This window comes from Embiotoca jacksoni, unplaced genomic scaffold, assembly GCF_022577435.1.
Source record: "Embiotoca jacksoni isolate LCO1_2020_lvr unplaced genomic scaffold, fEmbJac1.0.p SCAF_4, whole genome shotgun sequence".
In the NCBI taxonomy this organism is placed as follows: Eukaryota; Metazoa; Chordata; class Actinopteri; family Embiotocidae; genus Embiotoca; species Embiotoca jacksoni.
In genome coordinates this window covers 2,120,466-2,138,194 of record NW_027185392.1, presented here as the reverse complement: position 1 = coordinate 2,138,194, position 17,729 = coordinate 2,120,466, and the positions used below count along the sequence as shown (strand labels likewise).

Below are 17,729 nucleotides of genomic sequence, written 5' to 3'. Positions count from 1 at the left end.
CGTGTGAATGTGTTGAATTGGGGTCACAGTGGCCTTAACCTTTGACCCTCAAAATCGAATCAGTTGGTACCAAGTAAATCTTTTTGCCAATTTTAAAGAAAGGCCTGAAAGGAGTCTTCACTCACGTCGTACGCCAGGCTGTCGGCCTCGTTGGCGACGGTCAGTCCGGCCAGCTCTCCCAGTCCCAACTCGTTAGAGACCGCCTCGTCCACTCGGCCCAGGATGAAGGACTTCCCGGGGGACGGCAGGAAGGTCATGGCCTCTGCAGAGACGAGATGAACGTTAACGTACGGCCACGGAGGGAAACGACAGCGGACTCTCGGAGCGAGAGGAGGAAACGTTACCGTCATCGGGCCGGCCGACTTCGTGCTCACTGAGCCGGGGTACGCTGGGCCGAGAGGGGGGCGTCACGGCCGGCTGCAAGGAGGGAAGCTCCTCGGCGTCCCGCAGGTTGGCCAGCATGTCCTGCAGCTTGGACCGGTTTGGTCCTGGAGGAGGACACCGGAGAGAACCATTTCACTTCAGTATCTTCCACACTGAAGTCAAACACTTGAAATTTCTTTAAAAAGATTTACAAGCCCTGCAGGTCGTTGTGTAAAATGACATCCTGAATGAGAAAACAGAGGAAGAGGTGGGGAGAGAGGATGAAGGTCGGGATGACAGGACTTACTCTTCACACCCTTCTTGCCCTTGCGTTCCTTTCTGTACTGCTCCTTGAGCTGGGCTATCAGTCCCTGGTCCACGTCCCAGGCCAGCTCCCCCAGTGGAGACTGCTCTTCCTTCTCTACAGGCCAGCAGGGCGGTTGGAGTTGGGATTGGGGTGGGGTTGGGGGTGGGGGGAAGAAGGAGGAGGAAGGTTGGAGTAGAAACCTTTCAGAAAGCTTTTCTCTGACAAACCTACTCACCGGATGAAGATAGAGCATTTTTTCAGTTGTAATCATAAGCGTCGCTACTACAAGCTAACAGCTGGTTCTGATGTGAGAAAGGATTTGATACTGGATGAGATTTTGATTTCATGAAATGGAACAGGAAGACATTCAGATAAATATCAATCCTACTGTCTGAGTCTTCTGCTGCGTTCAAATGTTGTGGTATTTCCTGTGTACCTCTGTGTCTTTGTATTTCCTACATTACGTTATCCCCCTGGTAGCTTGATAAACTGTTAGACTGCAGTAACTGCAGCTGATATAAAAAAAATGTTTATGTCGCCTCCTACAGGCAAAGAGAGGAACAGCATCTGATATAAAGATGTTGATCTGGGTGGTGTAGCTGAGCAGGTGTAGAACTGGTCCAATGAGGACCGAATAGCTCCCTCCTGTGGGTGATTAAAAATAGAAGTATTGATCCCTGTCAGTGTTGCTGTAAAAAAATTTAGATGACAGTTTTCTTCTGTCACTTCAGTAAAAAGATTTGTTCTCTACTGCTGGAAGATTGAGCCAGAAAAATGTCTCCTTCTTCTTCTTCTTCTTCTTCTTCTTCTTCTTCTTCTTCTTCTTCTTCTTCTTCTTCTTCTTCTTCTTCTTCTTCTTCTTCTTCTTCTTCTCCTGACAACTGACAGGAGATTAAAAATAAACTGCAGATGGTCAAAGGGTACGTGAGCAAATCCAGAGATGAGAACCATGCAGAAACCACTCGGGGGGGGGGAGAGAGACGAGCAGGTGTGACGTCTAACGGAGAGCTGAAAGGAAGAACGCATCTCATCGTGCCGGCTGGGAGCCCCGGGGGGGCCGAGTGATGTTGAGATGGGTCGTGGAGGTGGCGTGGGTTCAAGAAGAAAACGGAGAAATGACAAAACGTGTTTCGTAACGGAGCGGCATGCAGCCAAACACGGACTGTTTTTAACAGTGTCAAGAGGAGCAAACTCCAGCGATACCAGAGGAGCGTTTCAGAGAGGGAAAGAGAACTCTGAATTTGTCCTGTTTACTTCTGTTTTTTGTTTTTTAACAAAGGATGTGTGGAGAGACCTGCAGCATTGAGTCAGCGGTCCTTTACAACTATCTGGACTGTGAAGTGTTGAATCACGGACTGTGTGGGAGAGCTTTCTGTCATTGGTTGAATGACACTGAATGTGTTGCTAAGTAACGGAGAAAAAAGGGGGATTTTATGCAAACAGCGGGGGCCAGGTCACCGGCTGGGAACTTTATTTGGTTGGGGCAGTTTTAAAGGACAAAGCCTGGTGCTGCCGTTCAGGAACTCATCTGGTTTTATGGGTTTTAGTTTGTTTTACATTCACAGGATGTTCAGCTCTACAGAGATGTTACGGTAGATTTATAATGTACAGCAATACAATCATTTACAACTCCAATCTGATGTGAAGATTTATGATCCCTACTGATGATTTTATTTACTTTTTGCAGACATTATATAAATCAAATATAAATGAACATGTTGACTATTGTCTGTGTTTCCTTGTTGAATGTCTATCAGGAAGTAAAGCTGCTACATAAACCCAACTCTGCTTTGAGTTTTATCTCGTAAAGGTAACATTGAATCATTTTCAATCAACTTATCATATAAGGAATTTTATTTCATTCAAGGAGAGTCCTTGACATCTAGTTTTGTAATTTTAAACTTGCTTTCATTACGAGTCGATGGATCTTTGAAGAGGCTCACTCAGACTGTCCATTACAACAAAATGAAAACACAACCTTGAAAGGCTCACAATGTTCACATTCACTGCACTGGATTAAATAATACAGGTGTCTGTGAGTCTAATTTCATTATGAATTAAAGTAAAGAGAAACTTATTATCTACAAAAAATCAGTCCCTCCAGGAAATCGTGATCTTGCAGTCGCAATAATTCAAACAGTCTCTGCAATATTTGGAGCGCCTTGCAATTTTGCTGGATTTCTGAAATTTTTCTGTAAAAAACACCGTGAAATGTACCTCTGCTGAAAGTATGACATCATAAAGTCTCCTTTCGAAATAAAACTGACTTTATTACCAAAACTAAGTGTTCATTTCCAACCAGCGAGGCTCCGCCCCCTCTCCTCTCACCATCAAAACAAATTGCTGTTAGCTAACCGCAACAACAGGAAGTGACGGGGTTTGTGGGAAATGTGTTCTTATCATGGGAATGAGGAATATGTTAAATTAGTTTTCTCCACACTTCCAGCTGTAAGAGACTGAACTTTTTTTTAGTGTTGAATGAATGTGATTTAAAAAGCATCTAAAGCTCTTATTGTGACAGCAGATGGAGCCTTTGTTTTCTATATTACAGTCACAGACTGTCTGTTCTGTAAAGCTAAGTCACTTTTAGACGGTTTTCAGTCCAACACAGAAAGAAAAACAGGCAGCAGGATTATTATCACAGGAAGTTAGGTTACTCTTTAACAGTACTCTCCTGAAATTTTACTGCAAAAAACTCACATCAAACTCCACAAATTACATCGTAACCTTTGAGAAAATCCAATCCAATAACAGGCTGAGAGGCGTGTTGGTCTGAAGTGGCGTTCCACAGGGTGCTACGTCAGGTCCTCTTATCATTTTACTTTTCAAATTATTTAATAAAATATTGGGACTTGCTAATGATGGATTCATCATGCTGCCTGAGTTCTGCAGTCTTTCTTGAACATGATGTTTGGAACGTAAATCAGATTCCTTTCTAATTGTTTCATGTTTTAAGACATAAAAAAAAACAACCGCTCACTCACCCCACTCCCCGCTGTCCTCGCCACTCCTCGACTCGGGCGACCCGTCCAGCTCATCAGGACTCGCCAAGAAATCAAAACCCTTCAGCGCCTCTTCCGTGTCGGGGTCGTCGCTGAGGTCAGAGGTCGTGGAGGACGGGGTGGACGACTGTTTCTTCCTCACCATCTGTGCAGAGGAGGGAGATTTAAAACGCAGCAGACTGAGTATTTTTAATAGATTTTATTTCATATTATATTCTTACATATACGTCACCAGCTTTTTTCTTCTTTATTTCACAAATAAGAAGCTTGACTGATTGATTAGTCGCTGAACAAACTAAGTTTGACTGTTTTTCTTCGTAATATTTACCAGTCGACTGAAAGTCTTTTGGACAGTTTTTAAACATTTTATTAAACTTTTAATAATCCTCCATGCCATTGTTATATTAAAGGAAATAAATCTCATATTTTATTCAACATGCAAGTAATCCAGATTATGTCTTACAGTAGGCAGGTCCAGGATGGTTTTGTCCCGCCCTTCGCTGTCTTCCTCCTCGTCTTCATCGCTGAACTCTGCAGCAGCGCTCTTGATGAACTTGAAGGCCTCCAACACGGTGGCCGAGTCAGACATGTCGGGTTTACTGCAGGCAAACAAACGGGTCTCTTTTTTTTTTTAAAGGACGCTCTGCAGTCGTGAATGTTTCCGTCGGTACCGTCGAGCGTCTCGTGTCCTACCTGACCATGCCGCTGTCCTTCAGCGAGGACGGTTCGGTGCCGTTCACCATCGGCTCGGTTCTCCTCTCCGAAGGTTTCTCTGCCGAGTCTCCGGTCAGGCCGAGCAGTGCTCTCACCCTCTGAGACTTCACATCCAGGATGGTGTCGGTGTATCCGACCTCCTGCAGGTACCTGAGGCCGACACAGGAGACGGGTCACTGTGAGCTCCAACCTGCTCTCAGACAAGTGCTTTACCCACAATCCTCACAGAGGCAGCCCCATGACCTCAAGCATTTTGCAGTCGACGGATACTTCTGGTTTATTTCAAATGAAGTAGCAGCTACAGTGATGCTAAACCCAGTGCAACACCATCATCGGCCCCTGGATGCGGCCTCCAGAAGGTTCCAGGCTAATTATGGTCTCAACTCTAATCAGTGCACCAGCAGCTCAATCTGGAAAACAACTAACATGACCTCAGGATGCTGGCAGCAGTACGAAGATTACGATCTTTGTTAGCACAATGTAGCTAAACATGTCTGTGGTTCTGTGGCGCAACGGATAGCGCATTGGCCTTTCTCGCTAACCACAACCAAGAAGTGATTCAAAGGTTGTGGGTTTGAGTCCCAAACTCAATGTTTAGTAATAATCTTTGATTTAATAGATGAATTCTTTGAGAAGTAAAGAACAGCTTTATCAGCTCGGCACTGCTTTCAAAACAGCCATGATTCTGTAGTGGAAATCACTGCATGGGCTTAGGAACACTTGGCTGTAAGTGGGATTGTTGAAGATTTTATGTCCCCGAAAATCTGATGTTTCTCTGCTCCAGTTTCAGGTCCACGGTGAAATCGCAAATGTTCATATACCAGTTGTCACAAAAACGTGTTGAACTCAGGTGCTGATGTTGATCAAGAGACGACACTTGGAATACTTCCTCGTGAAGGTTGTTGCTTCCTCCTGCTCCATGTGCATCATTTTGCTGCGTTCAGCAGGAACACACTCTGAACTTTTGGTTCCACCATCGTATCTTGCAGGATTTGTTAAACCCTGAACATTAACCTTTTGTTTTTCCAGCTGGGAAAAGTAACTAAGTACATTTACTCGAGTACTTCCCTTAACTATAATTTTGAGCCACGTGCACTCCACTTGAGTATTTCTATTTCTACTTTATACTTCCACTCAACGACATTTCAGACTTAGAAAAAAAAAATTAATACTTTTTTTTTTTTTTAGCTTTATGGACCAAATAAAAAAATCTATTAGGTGTGAAAGTAATCATCAGTTCTGCTAACATAAACGTACAATAAACAAACAGCACAGCTGAAACTGATTAAATCTACTGCTGCTGATGGAAGGAAATAAAAGAGGAGCCCCTGAAATAAAATTCTTAGTCTCTTCCTGCTGCAGCGGTGCCTTGCTGCAGCCACCCAGCTACACAACACCGCATTTATATCAATGGAGCAGCTTCCTTAAAGTGCGATGCAACAGAATCATAGAACTCCCTCCGACATGTTTGTAAAGATGCAAATGAGCGAGACATTACGAGAATAAATAATCTGGTTTTGCTCAGTTAACTGTAAATGAGCTGCTGGTTTTGTCCGTCCGTCAAAGCTCACAAAACAAATACTTCTTCTTCATTGTCTTATTTTGAAATCTCAGAACAATGAAAGCTCAGAAATGATAAATAAGTAAAGAGAAACAACCTGAACGGGTTCGCGGCTGCAGCACGGATCAATAAACTTTCATTTAATATGAGCAAAAACATGAAACTGAACCGTGATCCGTGGGCGCTGGTGTCTTGTTGTGAAGCTGGAGCTTTTTACTGACCCGCTCAGAACCAAATCAGAACCAAAGGAGATGCTCAACAGAAGCTCCTGCAGACCGTACCTTCACCCTGGACTCCGGAGACCCCGCTGACCTGAGACCCTGCGGTCCTCAGAGGACGGACGTTTACTCTGAATAACATCCAGTGTGTTCGTTCACAGGGAGGGAGGAAGGTCGGCCTCCTCCTCCTCCTCCCTCTGTACCAGCCTCTCCGATCGCAGGAGGCCTCCACACAATCCTCCATTCACTGTCACCACACACACACACACACACACACACACACACACACACACACACACACACACACACACACACACACTCTCTGTCCAAACACATCATACATGAGAAAACATGCTCGAGTCAAAAAACGATGATTTCAAGGAACTCGTTGGAGTCAAAGTTCTGTGTGACGAAGAGGACTCTTCAGGGAGGCGTTCAAGAACCTGACCAGATTCTGTTCTTCATCACTCTCTTTCAGTTTTATACTCAGGAGGAGAGAGGCCGACAGGCTGTGATTGACAGTTGATTCCAAATTAAATTAAAAGTTTTAAGAATAACTGAAGATGAAGATGAGACACAGAGACGTCTTCATCAGGTTTATCTGAGCCGGTCTGAGTCCTGTCAGGCTGCGGGGTCTCTCAGGGATGAAAAAATGGTATGTTTGGTTTCATTGAAGTTTTAAATTCAAATTACGTTTTATTTTTTAACAAAATATCATTTGCCTTTTTTTTTTTTTTTTAACTAACTACACACACTGGACTGTCCCACTGTTATCACAGACAATTATCTCACCACTGATGGAATAAAATCATCTTCCTCATCGCAAGTGTCAGTCACACTTTCAGACACACAATAACAGAAACACACACTGGAACAGAAACACACACATAACAACAAAAACACACACACACTGGAACAGACACACACACACGCACACACACACATACAGAGTTAAACACACACAGTTAACCGCACACCCTATCGTCCCATGACACAGTGGAAGTCTGATTTGGTGTGTGTGTGTGTGTGTGTGTGTGTGTGTGTGTGTGTGTGTGTGTGTGCGTGTGTGTGCGTGTGTGTGCGTGTGCGCGTGCGTGCATGCATGCGTGCGTGTGTGTGTGCGTGTGTGTGTAGACTCACTGTCTGAGCAGCTGGCGTCCTTGTTTCCAGCTGAGCTGATGGCTGCTATTTGGAGGACTGGGAGTCTCACTGTCGTCCCCGTCATCTGAGACAGACACACAGACACACACAGAGACACAGTCACCGCCATGTTTCTGACTGTCCCCTTGTTAATACACAGAGAGACATGACCACCCCATGTGACATACACATAAGGTCTCTGGTCTGTCCGCAGTCCGTCCACCATGGGGCGTCAGAGAGGTTTCTTTCAACACAACACTGAAGCCGGGATCAGACTTCACAATATATTTGTCTGTCACCGTGGTAACCATCCCCGCGTTCAAATCGAACTCGTGAGCTTGTGGTTGCGACGCAAGAACACGGTTGCTGGGCAACAGCAACGTGGACGGCGTCTAGAAACTACAGAGGCGAACACTCTGGCAAGCTAACAGGCAGGTAACGTGTGTGGCCGTTGGGAAGATCAACATTTTCCTCAGACGTAGCCTTTTATCTAAGAAACGCTACGTAAAAACAATTATAATATATCAGCTTAACATCCAACCAAACATGAACTTCCACGACCTCTGACATCTCTGTTTACGTCAGCAAACACGTCACAACTTGTGAACTCGAGGCTGATAGAAAAGTTGGAGTTCCGACGTCGTGAATACCACAAGAGGGTGTCGTTCATATGGACTCTTCTCTGTACACGGGAAATACGACAACATTTGAACGCAGCACCAGTCAGATCTGGACCATGACAGCTACAAACTCATGGATGAGAACTGACCAATCACAGAAAGATAAGTTAGTCTCACCTGAATCATAGGTCGGAGGTTTGATTTCTCCCTGGTTCAGTTCTGTCCCATATTTCAGCTTATGGTGTTTGGCCCTGAAGGATGAAACACGCACACGCGCACCATATTCAGACTTGGAAATCTCAACAATGATGAATTTCATGGACTGATAAGTTTTCATGTGGCGCCATCATCAGGTCAACATTTAAATTGGTCTAAATATTTTGTTTTATCATGAAATACCTGTAAAACAAAACCAAATAACTTTCCCATCAACCTCAGCTGCTAATTAACAACTGTTGATGAGAACAAGGACGTAGACAATGATAACAGGAAGTAGACAATGACGACAAGACAGAGATGATGATAACTGGACGTAGGGGACGATGACATAATTTAGTAGAAGATTAAAGGACATAAAGTACGATGATAAAATGTGGGCCATGATGACAGGATGTGGATGACAACGATAGGACATATATGACGACAGTAAGCAGGGGACGAGAGGATGTAGAGGATGAAGACAGGACGTAGGAGATGACGACAGGTAGTACGTGACTTTGGACATGACAACAAAACAAAGGTGATGACGATAGAACATAGACGATGACAGAGGAGACGACAGGATGTAGGGGACGAAGACGGAATGTAAGGGAAGATGAAAGGACATTGGTGACGATGACAGAGGGTGGGGGACGACAGGACGTAGATGACAATGACATCATGTAGGGGACGACGACAGGACGTAGAAGACGAAGACAGGATGTAGGGCAAGATGAAACGACGAAGGTGACGACAATAGGACGAAGGGATGTGGGGGGACGAAGCGACATCAGGACGGAGATAATGATGGCATAATATAGGGGGAGATGACAGGACACTGGAGATGACAGGACCAGAGGGACGACAGGATGTGGGTATGTAATGCAAAGTTATTTTCGAAACCAAAACTAACTGGATCAAACATAAAAAAAAAACATGAAGTTCGGAGTCTTTCTGCATTTTCCAAATAACAGACAATCAAAGCAACAAAGCATGACGCTGACGTGTCACATGACACGGCGCGCTCACCTCTCCTGTTTGAGGGCGTACTCCAGCATCTTGATCCGTCTCACCAGGTCTTTCTTTAGGTTCTCCTGACCTCGCCGCTCCCCCTGCAGGAAGGCGATCTGAGCCTGCGGAGGACAGAGGACAGAGGACACGCTGCATGACCACGGAGCAGACAGCAGGAAGGAGGTTTATTTTCTGATGTGTTTAATCCCTCCAGTCATTAGGTTTCAATCCCTTCTGTGTATTCCACTAAACACCAACGTTCACTTAATTGAACGAAGCTAAAAACAAAAACAGTAAAAGCCCAGAGAAGCGTTGAGGAGATTAAATGAAACCTCAGGGGGTCGATAAAGACGTCCAATCTCTATTTAACAGGATGAAGATGGATGGATTACCGAGCCAGTGGCGTGGACACAGAGCGGCCCCACGGAGACAGAAAAAATACTCACAGATGTAAAACAGCCGTCAGCAGTCGAACCCTCATATGTTAGGAGGGATATAAAAGTCTGTTGTCTCATATTGCGTCCATAATGATTTACTAAACAAGGCGGTGAAACAGAGCCTGAATCTACCAGACACTCAGTTTCCTCTCAACACACTCAGCTCTGATTATTCCCCTCGATGATCCTCTGAGCACCCTGGGAGATCGGATCATAAGTGGCCAATTTTAAATTGTCTAATCTATCATTTACGAATATGTTGTTATTTACTGAAATAGTTTATTTACGAATCAAACCTGTAATGTTATAATCGAACTTGTCATTTACTAATATAATTGTTATTTACCAATAAAATGTATTTACGAATATAATTTGTTACTTACTAATACAATGTATTTACTAATCCAACCTGTCATTTACTAATAACAGGAAGAGAGGAGTTTAAGCAACAGGAATGACGTACGTCTAATTTGTAAATGTTTTAACAGTTCAGTGAGTTTGTAATTTACAACCTGAACCGTCAGGACCAGATTGGCTCGGGTCAGATTAAATAATTGTTCCAGCATGTCTCCGTCTTGGCTTTACACGAGATAATCTAAAATACAAAAAAAAAAAGGATAAACCCAGAAGACGGTTTGGTGAAACAAGCACCATGTCCAGCCTGTGTTTTAAATCAATAACCCGCTGCTTTAGAGCTTTAAGTTAGATAGTTTAAAGTTTAAACTAGTTTATAGTTAAAAATAAAAGAAGAGGAGGCAGAGTTGTTCAGGTAAAAGATTGAAGGGAGGAAAAAAAAAACCCAGAAAACTAAGGAACCAGGACAGATCTTGATGGTGTGTGTGGGGTCACTAATGACTCTCTGGGTGTGTTAAATAAATCCTGCAGCCACAATTTTCCTCTCAGTAAAGACTCATGCCATTAAACTAACTTTATATTTAATCACAAAGAAATAGATACAAAAAGGATTTAAACAAGCCTGAGTCCCACCTGCCCACCTGGCTGTCTTATTATCTGTAAAAGCTGAAGCTGCCATCATCATGTCAGTCTGCCATCACGTGATCAATTGCAGTGACATTTCTATGCAGAGAAAGAAGAGGAACACGAGTCCTGAAGTCCATCGGCTGATCTCCTCTGACAGGTCCGTCAACATCCTGAAGGTCAGGAGGTTTCCAGGCGGAGCGGTCCTGAGGCCGTGGACCCCAAAGCCTCCTGGGAAATGGGACAGGCCGACTGGGTGAGGAGAGGGCAGACGGGAGACTTGTGACCGACTAACACACTGCGACCCTGCATCTGATCCGTCTTTACATCTCCTCTCGGACGCTGCGCTGAGCTGAACACGAGGCGGCAGCGTGGGAGCCGACGACATGTGACGGAGTCGGAGTAGAGGTCAAAAAATGGGAGGAGGAGGGGTTGAACAAAGACAAAGACTACATCTGCTGTCAAAATAAGAGTTTTAAATGCTTTTTAAATCACATTCATTCAACACTAAAACAAAGTTCAGTCTCTTCCAGCTGGAAGTGTAGAGAAAACTCATTTAACATATTCCTCATTCCCATCATAAGACCACATTTCCCACAAACCCCGTCACTTCCTGTTGTTGCGGTCAGCTAGCAGCAGTTTGTTTTGATGGTGAGAGGAGAGGAGGAATAGAAGTGAACACTTATTTTTGGTAATAAAGACTTTATGATGTCATACTTTCAGCAGAGCTTCTGTTCACGATTTTTTTGAACTTGTGTTCAAAGTTTCTTGCAGCAACATGTTTTCATCCTGCAGACTGAACACTGTGACTCCAAAACTGAGGTTCACATCAAACTGTGAATACAAATATGAGCTAAAAATTAAAGTGATTGTGGCAAGAAGTTACAAACAGTGAATGTAAGGTCATCTAACGGTCCTAAATAAAGACGAGCTGTGAGTCAGATCAGTTTTCTTTGGTTCATTATACAGATCTCAGGATGAAGTGTTAACGGTCCTTCACTATGATCCTTAGAGTGTCTGAGAGTTTGCTGTGTGTTTGGGAGCTGCAGGCTCTGCATGCGGGGGGCCCAGCTGTTACAGCTGGGTAACAGCTGGGCCCCCGCAGATGTCCATGACATCAGCGCTGACATCACACTCTAAATCTCCCCCAACTCCCCCGACGCCTCAGAGGTTCAGCCCTCCTCCTCCTGCTGCCGCAGATGTTTCTGTTTCTAAAAGCAGGTCAGACGTTAGATTCAACGTGAACACGCCGTTTTATTTTGAAAATTGACATCTGTATCCTCAAACATTTAACTTCACGACGGGGCGTCACGTGATGTAATGACGAGAGATGGATTTAAAGATGTCGCCCGCTCACCTGGGTGCAACCGGCTCACCTGAGTGCACGAGCCAGAAGTTTTCCACTGCACACGCTCAGAAGCAGACGAGCATTTGGGAGTAAATCCTGAGAGAATGACGCACACGCACGCACACAGGATGTAGGACACTTCATTCATGTCCAACATGCATCAGAAGTGGGTCGCTCTGCTCTCGAGGCGCCTGTGCGTCACCGAGACGACGACAGTAAACTTCATTCTGAAAATCGGAGCAGGAGCTGAACTTCCTGTTGCTGCACATGTTTGAATTTATGTCCATGTGATTGTCAAGAATCAGTCCAGTTTGGACAGTATGGACTGACACTCGTCTGATGGAGTGAATATGATGAACAGGATGGAACACAAAGTTGTTGCACGCAGAGGATCTATAGAATCAGGACAGTTTCAAAGTCGACACCTAAGTTTAGTGTCACACGTTTAAACCAGTTTAAAGCGGGTCCAAAGTAAACGAAGTCTAAAATTAGTTTCAAAGTAGTCCAATGTCCATCTAAAAGTAGTCTAAAAGTGGGGTCAAAAGCAAGAGTTATGCCCACATATTTGTTTTGTGAGGTCACAGTGACCTTTGACCTTTGGCCACCAAATTTCAAGACATTCCCGCAAGGCGGACCGAGATATTGCACCCAGAGGAATATGTAGATGTGAGGTCACAGTGCCCTTTGATCTTTGACACACAAAATCTAATCAGTCCACCGTGGGTACCAAGTGAACCTTTGTGCAAAATTAAAAAAAAAAATTCCCTCAAGGGTTCTTGAGGTGTCGTGTTCATGAGAACGGGACGGACGACCTGAAAACGTGACGCCTCCCGCTGCGACTTAAAAAGAAAGTTGTTTGAGCTGCAATCTTCTTACTTCCTGCGGGAGCTGTTTGGCAGACCGAGCAACTCGAACTCTTAACTTAAATCCAGGTGAATGACTTTCAGATGATTCCCGAAACATCTCTGAGGAGCCGTCACCCTAAACGCAGGACAAACTGGGTAACCCACTTGTTCTGAACTCCCATCAGCCTTCACTTTGTTTTTAGTCGGTGCTCCACATCGGATCACGGAGGAAGGAGGAACTCAGAGGGGCTGCTGGGATTCAGAAGAAGCTGCACAGAGATGTCTTCTGAATGAGGTGAAATAAATCAGATCCCGGCGAAGCTTCATCTGGTTCACCACAACTTTCAGGAGCAGTTTGTCCTGACTGCAGTGAACTTATCGTCAGTACCGGGATGATAAAACAACACTAATCTATAAAAAGAAATATTACAGAATTCGCTTTACTGTAAAAACATCCGTCTTTAAGGAGACGATGCTATTAAAACGTGCGTTTCTCTCTGACTGGACTGAACTCTGGTGAACTTCCTGTGGTTCTGTGTGATAAAACAGATCTGAGCGCAGGTGGCTGAGAGGTTAATCTCTAGAAAGTGAAGATTCCTTCCTGATAATCATGTTTGCTCTCGGGTATTCTTCCCCTAGCTGCCACCTGCGTCGGACTCGCGCTCTTACATTGTCTTCTTAAAGATAACGGGGATTACCGGCCACGGGAGGATTAAACTGTGTGAGCTTTCAGCGGCCTTCGCGGACAGGAAGACGACACGTCGGCCTCGAATCAGCCCGCCACAGACATTCAGTCACGTGATTGACAGGCTCCCATTTGGCGCACTGAAAAAGTGACAAATTCCTGCGCTATCAGCAGACAACAGCGGATCATCACCTGGGGGAAGAGTTTCGGTGATTCCCACCTCTCCAGGGTTGGTGGTTGTTTCCGTCTCGTGCTACTTGCATTACTAAACTCCTGGAACGCTGCGTTACGTTTGAGTCTTTGGGATGGTAAATTCTTTAAGTGGTATCAAACTGGTTTTACCTTTACAAGTAAAAGTACCGAAAGACAACACCTGATAGCCAAAGCTGGAGTAACTGCATTCGTCCCAAACTGTCAAGTACGTGACGTTTGGTTCCGTATGTAATGTTTGGTTCTGTACGTGACGTTTGGTACGTAACGTCTGGTTCCATACGATCGATACGATTTTCGGTTGGGAACGTGATGTTCAGTTAGGTTTGGGACGATCGGTCAGGTATGGGATGTTGATACGTGATGTTCAGTACGTGACGTTTCGTTTGGTATGTAACGTTCGGTTCGGTACGTGACCTTGAGTTTGTTACGTGATGTTTGGTTCTGTAGGTGGTGTTAAGTTTGGTACGTGATGTTCAGTTGACTACATGACGCTCCGTATGGGACGTTTGGTACGTGACACTAGGTTCAGTACGTGATGTTCTGTTCGTGACGTTCGGTTTGGTACACGGCATTCGTTTCGATACGTGACGTTTCATTCGGTACGTGACGTTCAGTTTGTTACGTGACGTTCGGTTCTTTACGGGACTTCCTTGGTTTAGGACTCGAGCATTTGAGCGCCTTAACTGTTACAGTAAAAACAATATGACTCTTTTGAGTGTTTTTTAATTTTTCTGAATAATTAACAAAAGTACTATTCAGTTCATTTCTTGAATTCTCTCTGTTGTACCGAAGACACACTGAACCGTTATTTTGAACTCCGAGGATCATAGTTGGACTTTGATTTATTTAACCATCCTTCAAAGACACCCACGGCACTCAGTAAAGAGAAACATGCACCGGCTCAACAAACAAACCTCAGACGCTGGACTGTCCCGATGTTATTCCAGACAGTGAACTAACCACAGGCGCTGGACTGTCCACATGTGATTCCAGACAGTGAACTAACCACAGACACTAATAACAACGGGTTAGTTCACTGTTTGTATTCACTGTCTCGTTCTTCCCATCAGAACTTGAACGCACCGTGGCAGCAGACTATATAAATGAGTAACCTCTTGGTTCAGGCTTTGCTCTTTGTTTTAGATTATTCTGTCTGTGAAAGACAAAAAGTCACAGCTCAGTCTCTTCCCTCTTCATGACACACTTGCTCTGATCCTCTGTAACACCAGGGTCCCACCCACAAACCACAGAAACTGAATGACCCCATGGCCAGAGCTGCATTACCGGACGCAGCATTTTGGGACAGGGGACGAGGGGGATTTCCCGCCGTTTAAATGTGGAGCAGAAAGGGGATTATTCTTCCAGGAGATGAAGAGTTGGCGTGGAGGAGGATAAACTGCTGAGCGAGAGGAGGGACGGCCGGGGTGGTTGCTCCGATAAAACTCTCTTCAGAGAGCCGGTCTCTGGGAAAAAAACTCTCCTCCACTAAACAACCAGACTGATGTGGACTTCAGAAGCCACAGTTGACTTTCAACATTTTTCAGGTAAAAAGCAACAAGGCGTCACGTTTTGGCACCAAAGTATCGACTGTCGTGACGTCCCACAACAGAAACACAGAAACATGAACTTTAACGTCAGTTTGACTCCCAGTATGATGGTGAAAGGTAAATAACATCTCGTAGCCCAAATCAGATTCTCTGAATACATCTGGCCTCCCAACAAAAATTCCCTCTTTACAGTTTGATACAAAACCTCTCACCAGTAAACCTGCAGACTGTATATGTATATAAAAGTGGGCGTAGCTTCCCGGGTCCAAAAGAATTAGGCCGATGCAGAAGTGCCATAAAGTGCAATACCACTGAGGGCCACTAGGGTTAGCTCTAGCTGGCTACACCATAATAAGCTACTGTTTTGAAACCTCCAGTCAGACATTTCAGCCGTCACCATCTTGGTTTTTTGGAGCGTAATTTGGACGAGCTGGGAAACAGCTACCGGTTAATCCGAAACAATCTCATTGGGAACCTGAGGAAAGTATGCCCTGTCCACCTATACCTTAAACCTGACTGCACCACAGGCCTGTCAATCAAACAGCCACGCACCCAAACACAGCTTGTATTCCAGGAAAGATTTTGGTGCTTTTTCAATGGGAGTCTATTTGAGCCAGCTCCTAGTGGCCCTCAGTGATATTACACTTTAAGGCTCTTCTGGATTGGCTTCACTTTTCAGACCATGAGTCTTCGAACATTTAACCCCAGTATCACTGTAAAGCGTGTGATGCACCCGCCTGTGAAGTAAGGGGAAATGTGTCTTTGACGCACCTAGCATCGTCTAGATGTGATAAAAACACAGGTAAGCAAAGACAGGTGATGGAAGTCACGGGACAAAACATCCATCGAAGGAGGTAATTAGACGAGGATGCTGAAGTCCAGGTGAGGCGGCAAGAGGTTTGGCTTACTGGTGTCACGAACTTTCACCTTTTTCACACACTCTGTGTAGAACATTTTTATTTGCAGTCTGAAGTTATTTAGAAACGGTGTCGTTACACAGTCTGTCCACCAGAGGGCGCAGAGCTCTACGTTTTGTTTTCAGTGAAATATTATTTATATAATTAGGAGTATAAAAACACCAGCTCAGGTGATTACCTCCCTCACGTTATTTCGTATAACTTCACTGGAGGAGTTTTTCTGTCAACAGTTACCCTCGATATGAGCCGAGGATACCATAGCGTCAATGTTCTTCAGTTTGCTTGCGGCGACACACTTGTCCAGCGGTTTCAGAGAAGAGATCAGATTAGATTTTCTGATCCGTTATAGTCAGCTAACTGATTCTTGCCGATTCGTGATATGTCAGAGAACCAGGTCAGAGCGACAGACGGCCTTTATCTAGTCCGTGAACACACACTGAATAAATTGGAATTAACAACATTATAATATCCAGAACGGAGCAGCTACTTTCTGCACCACAGAGATGGGACACGTTCAGACGACTGGGCCTGGAAGGAGGACAAAGACAAATCCAATTCGACTCGTTCTGCAGAAAAGTGTTGGTAAATTGGATCGACCCACGCCGCTGGTTTCACCGTGACGGCAAACTCCACGACTCCGGCTGGGGGAAGGGTGAAATAAAGACAGAGGATGATGGGAGAAATCTTCTGATAGGAAGCAGTACAGAGGAGAGATCAGAAAGCAAAGGGGGAAGGGTTGGTTAGTAGAGGGATGAAGAGGAGCAGCAGCGTGACGAAGCCCACTCGCTCCTTCTTCCCCTCAGGGGGAGCGTAGACGACTAATGTGCTGCTCTGAAGCCGACAAGACTTTAATTAGAACAACTTAAAGCCTTGAAGAGTGGAGCTGGGTGCCGTGGGTGGATGGGGGGGGGAGAGGGGGGAGCAGAACAAAGAAAAAGGAGAGTCCTCACAAACCGTCCAGACTGTCTGGGTTCGCAGAGACTTCTCCAGGAACATCGTGGAGGTACTTCCTGTTTCTAATCAGGACTGTAGCTACATTGAGGACCCCATTTTAACATCAATATATTTATATCCAGAGCAACTTTCACAGGAAACTGGAGAGCAGCAGCTGAGATGTCCGACTGACCGACATCAGCTCAGAAACTTTAGCTGAAGTTTAAGAAACTTTCCAAAAGAAAAGTTTAGGAGATATCTGGCGACACGGTGGTGCAGTGGTTAGCATTGTCGCCTCACAGCAAAAAGGCTCCGGGTTCGAATCCGGTCCTGGGCCTTTCTGTGCGAAGTTTGCATGTTCTCCCTGTGCTTGCGTGGGTTCTCTCCGGGTTCTCCGGCTTCCTCCCATCATCCAAAAACATGCACGTCAGGTTACCTGGCGCCGCGCTAGTGGCAGCCTGTTGCAGCAGCACCCCCCTGAGAGCCCCCCTGCTGTAGCGAAGAAATTTCCCCTCGGGGATTAATAAAGTGAAATAAAATAAATAAAGTATCTACCGATAGTCTTCGTGTGAGGTGTTTAAGGACAAGCTGTTAATTGTAGCTGAAGAAAATAACCTGGGTTACACTCTCCAAAACATCTACGTTGACTGGGACTTATTTCAAATAACTCGAGTCTTTACCGAAGTCCTTTT

At 44.9% G+C, this 17,729-nt stretch overlaps 1 protein-coding gene across 1 annotated transcript in view; it reads right to left on the bottom strand.

The window, feature by feature from the left end:
- The window catches only part of strn (striatin, calmodulin binding protein), a 30,832-nt gene that overhangs the window by 7,392 nt on the left and 5,711 nt on the right, over positions 1–17,729 (bottom strand). Inside the window, exons 2-10 of the mRNA XM_069166882.1 lie at positions 9,153–9,256; positions 8,103–8,176; positions 7,306–7,390; positions 4,366–4,536; positions 4,136–4,271; positions 3,655–3,817; positions 671–784; positions 345–488; positions 126–262 (exon numbers count right to left, since the gene is read on the bottom strand). Of these exons, the coding sequence (XP_069022983.1) occupies positions 126–262; positions 345–488; positions 671–784; positions 3,655–3,817; positions 4,136–4,271; positions 4,366–4,536; positions 7,306–7,390; positions 8,103–8,176; positions 9,153–9,256 (1,128 nt within the window). The remainder of the gene's footprint in view (positions 1–125; positions 263–344; positions 489–670; positions 785–3,654; positions 3,818–4,135; positions 4,272–4,365; positions 4,537–7,305; positions 7,391–8,102; positions 8,177–9,152; positions 9,257–17,729) is intronic.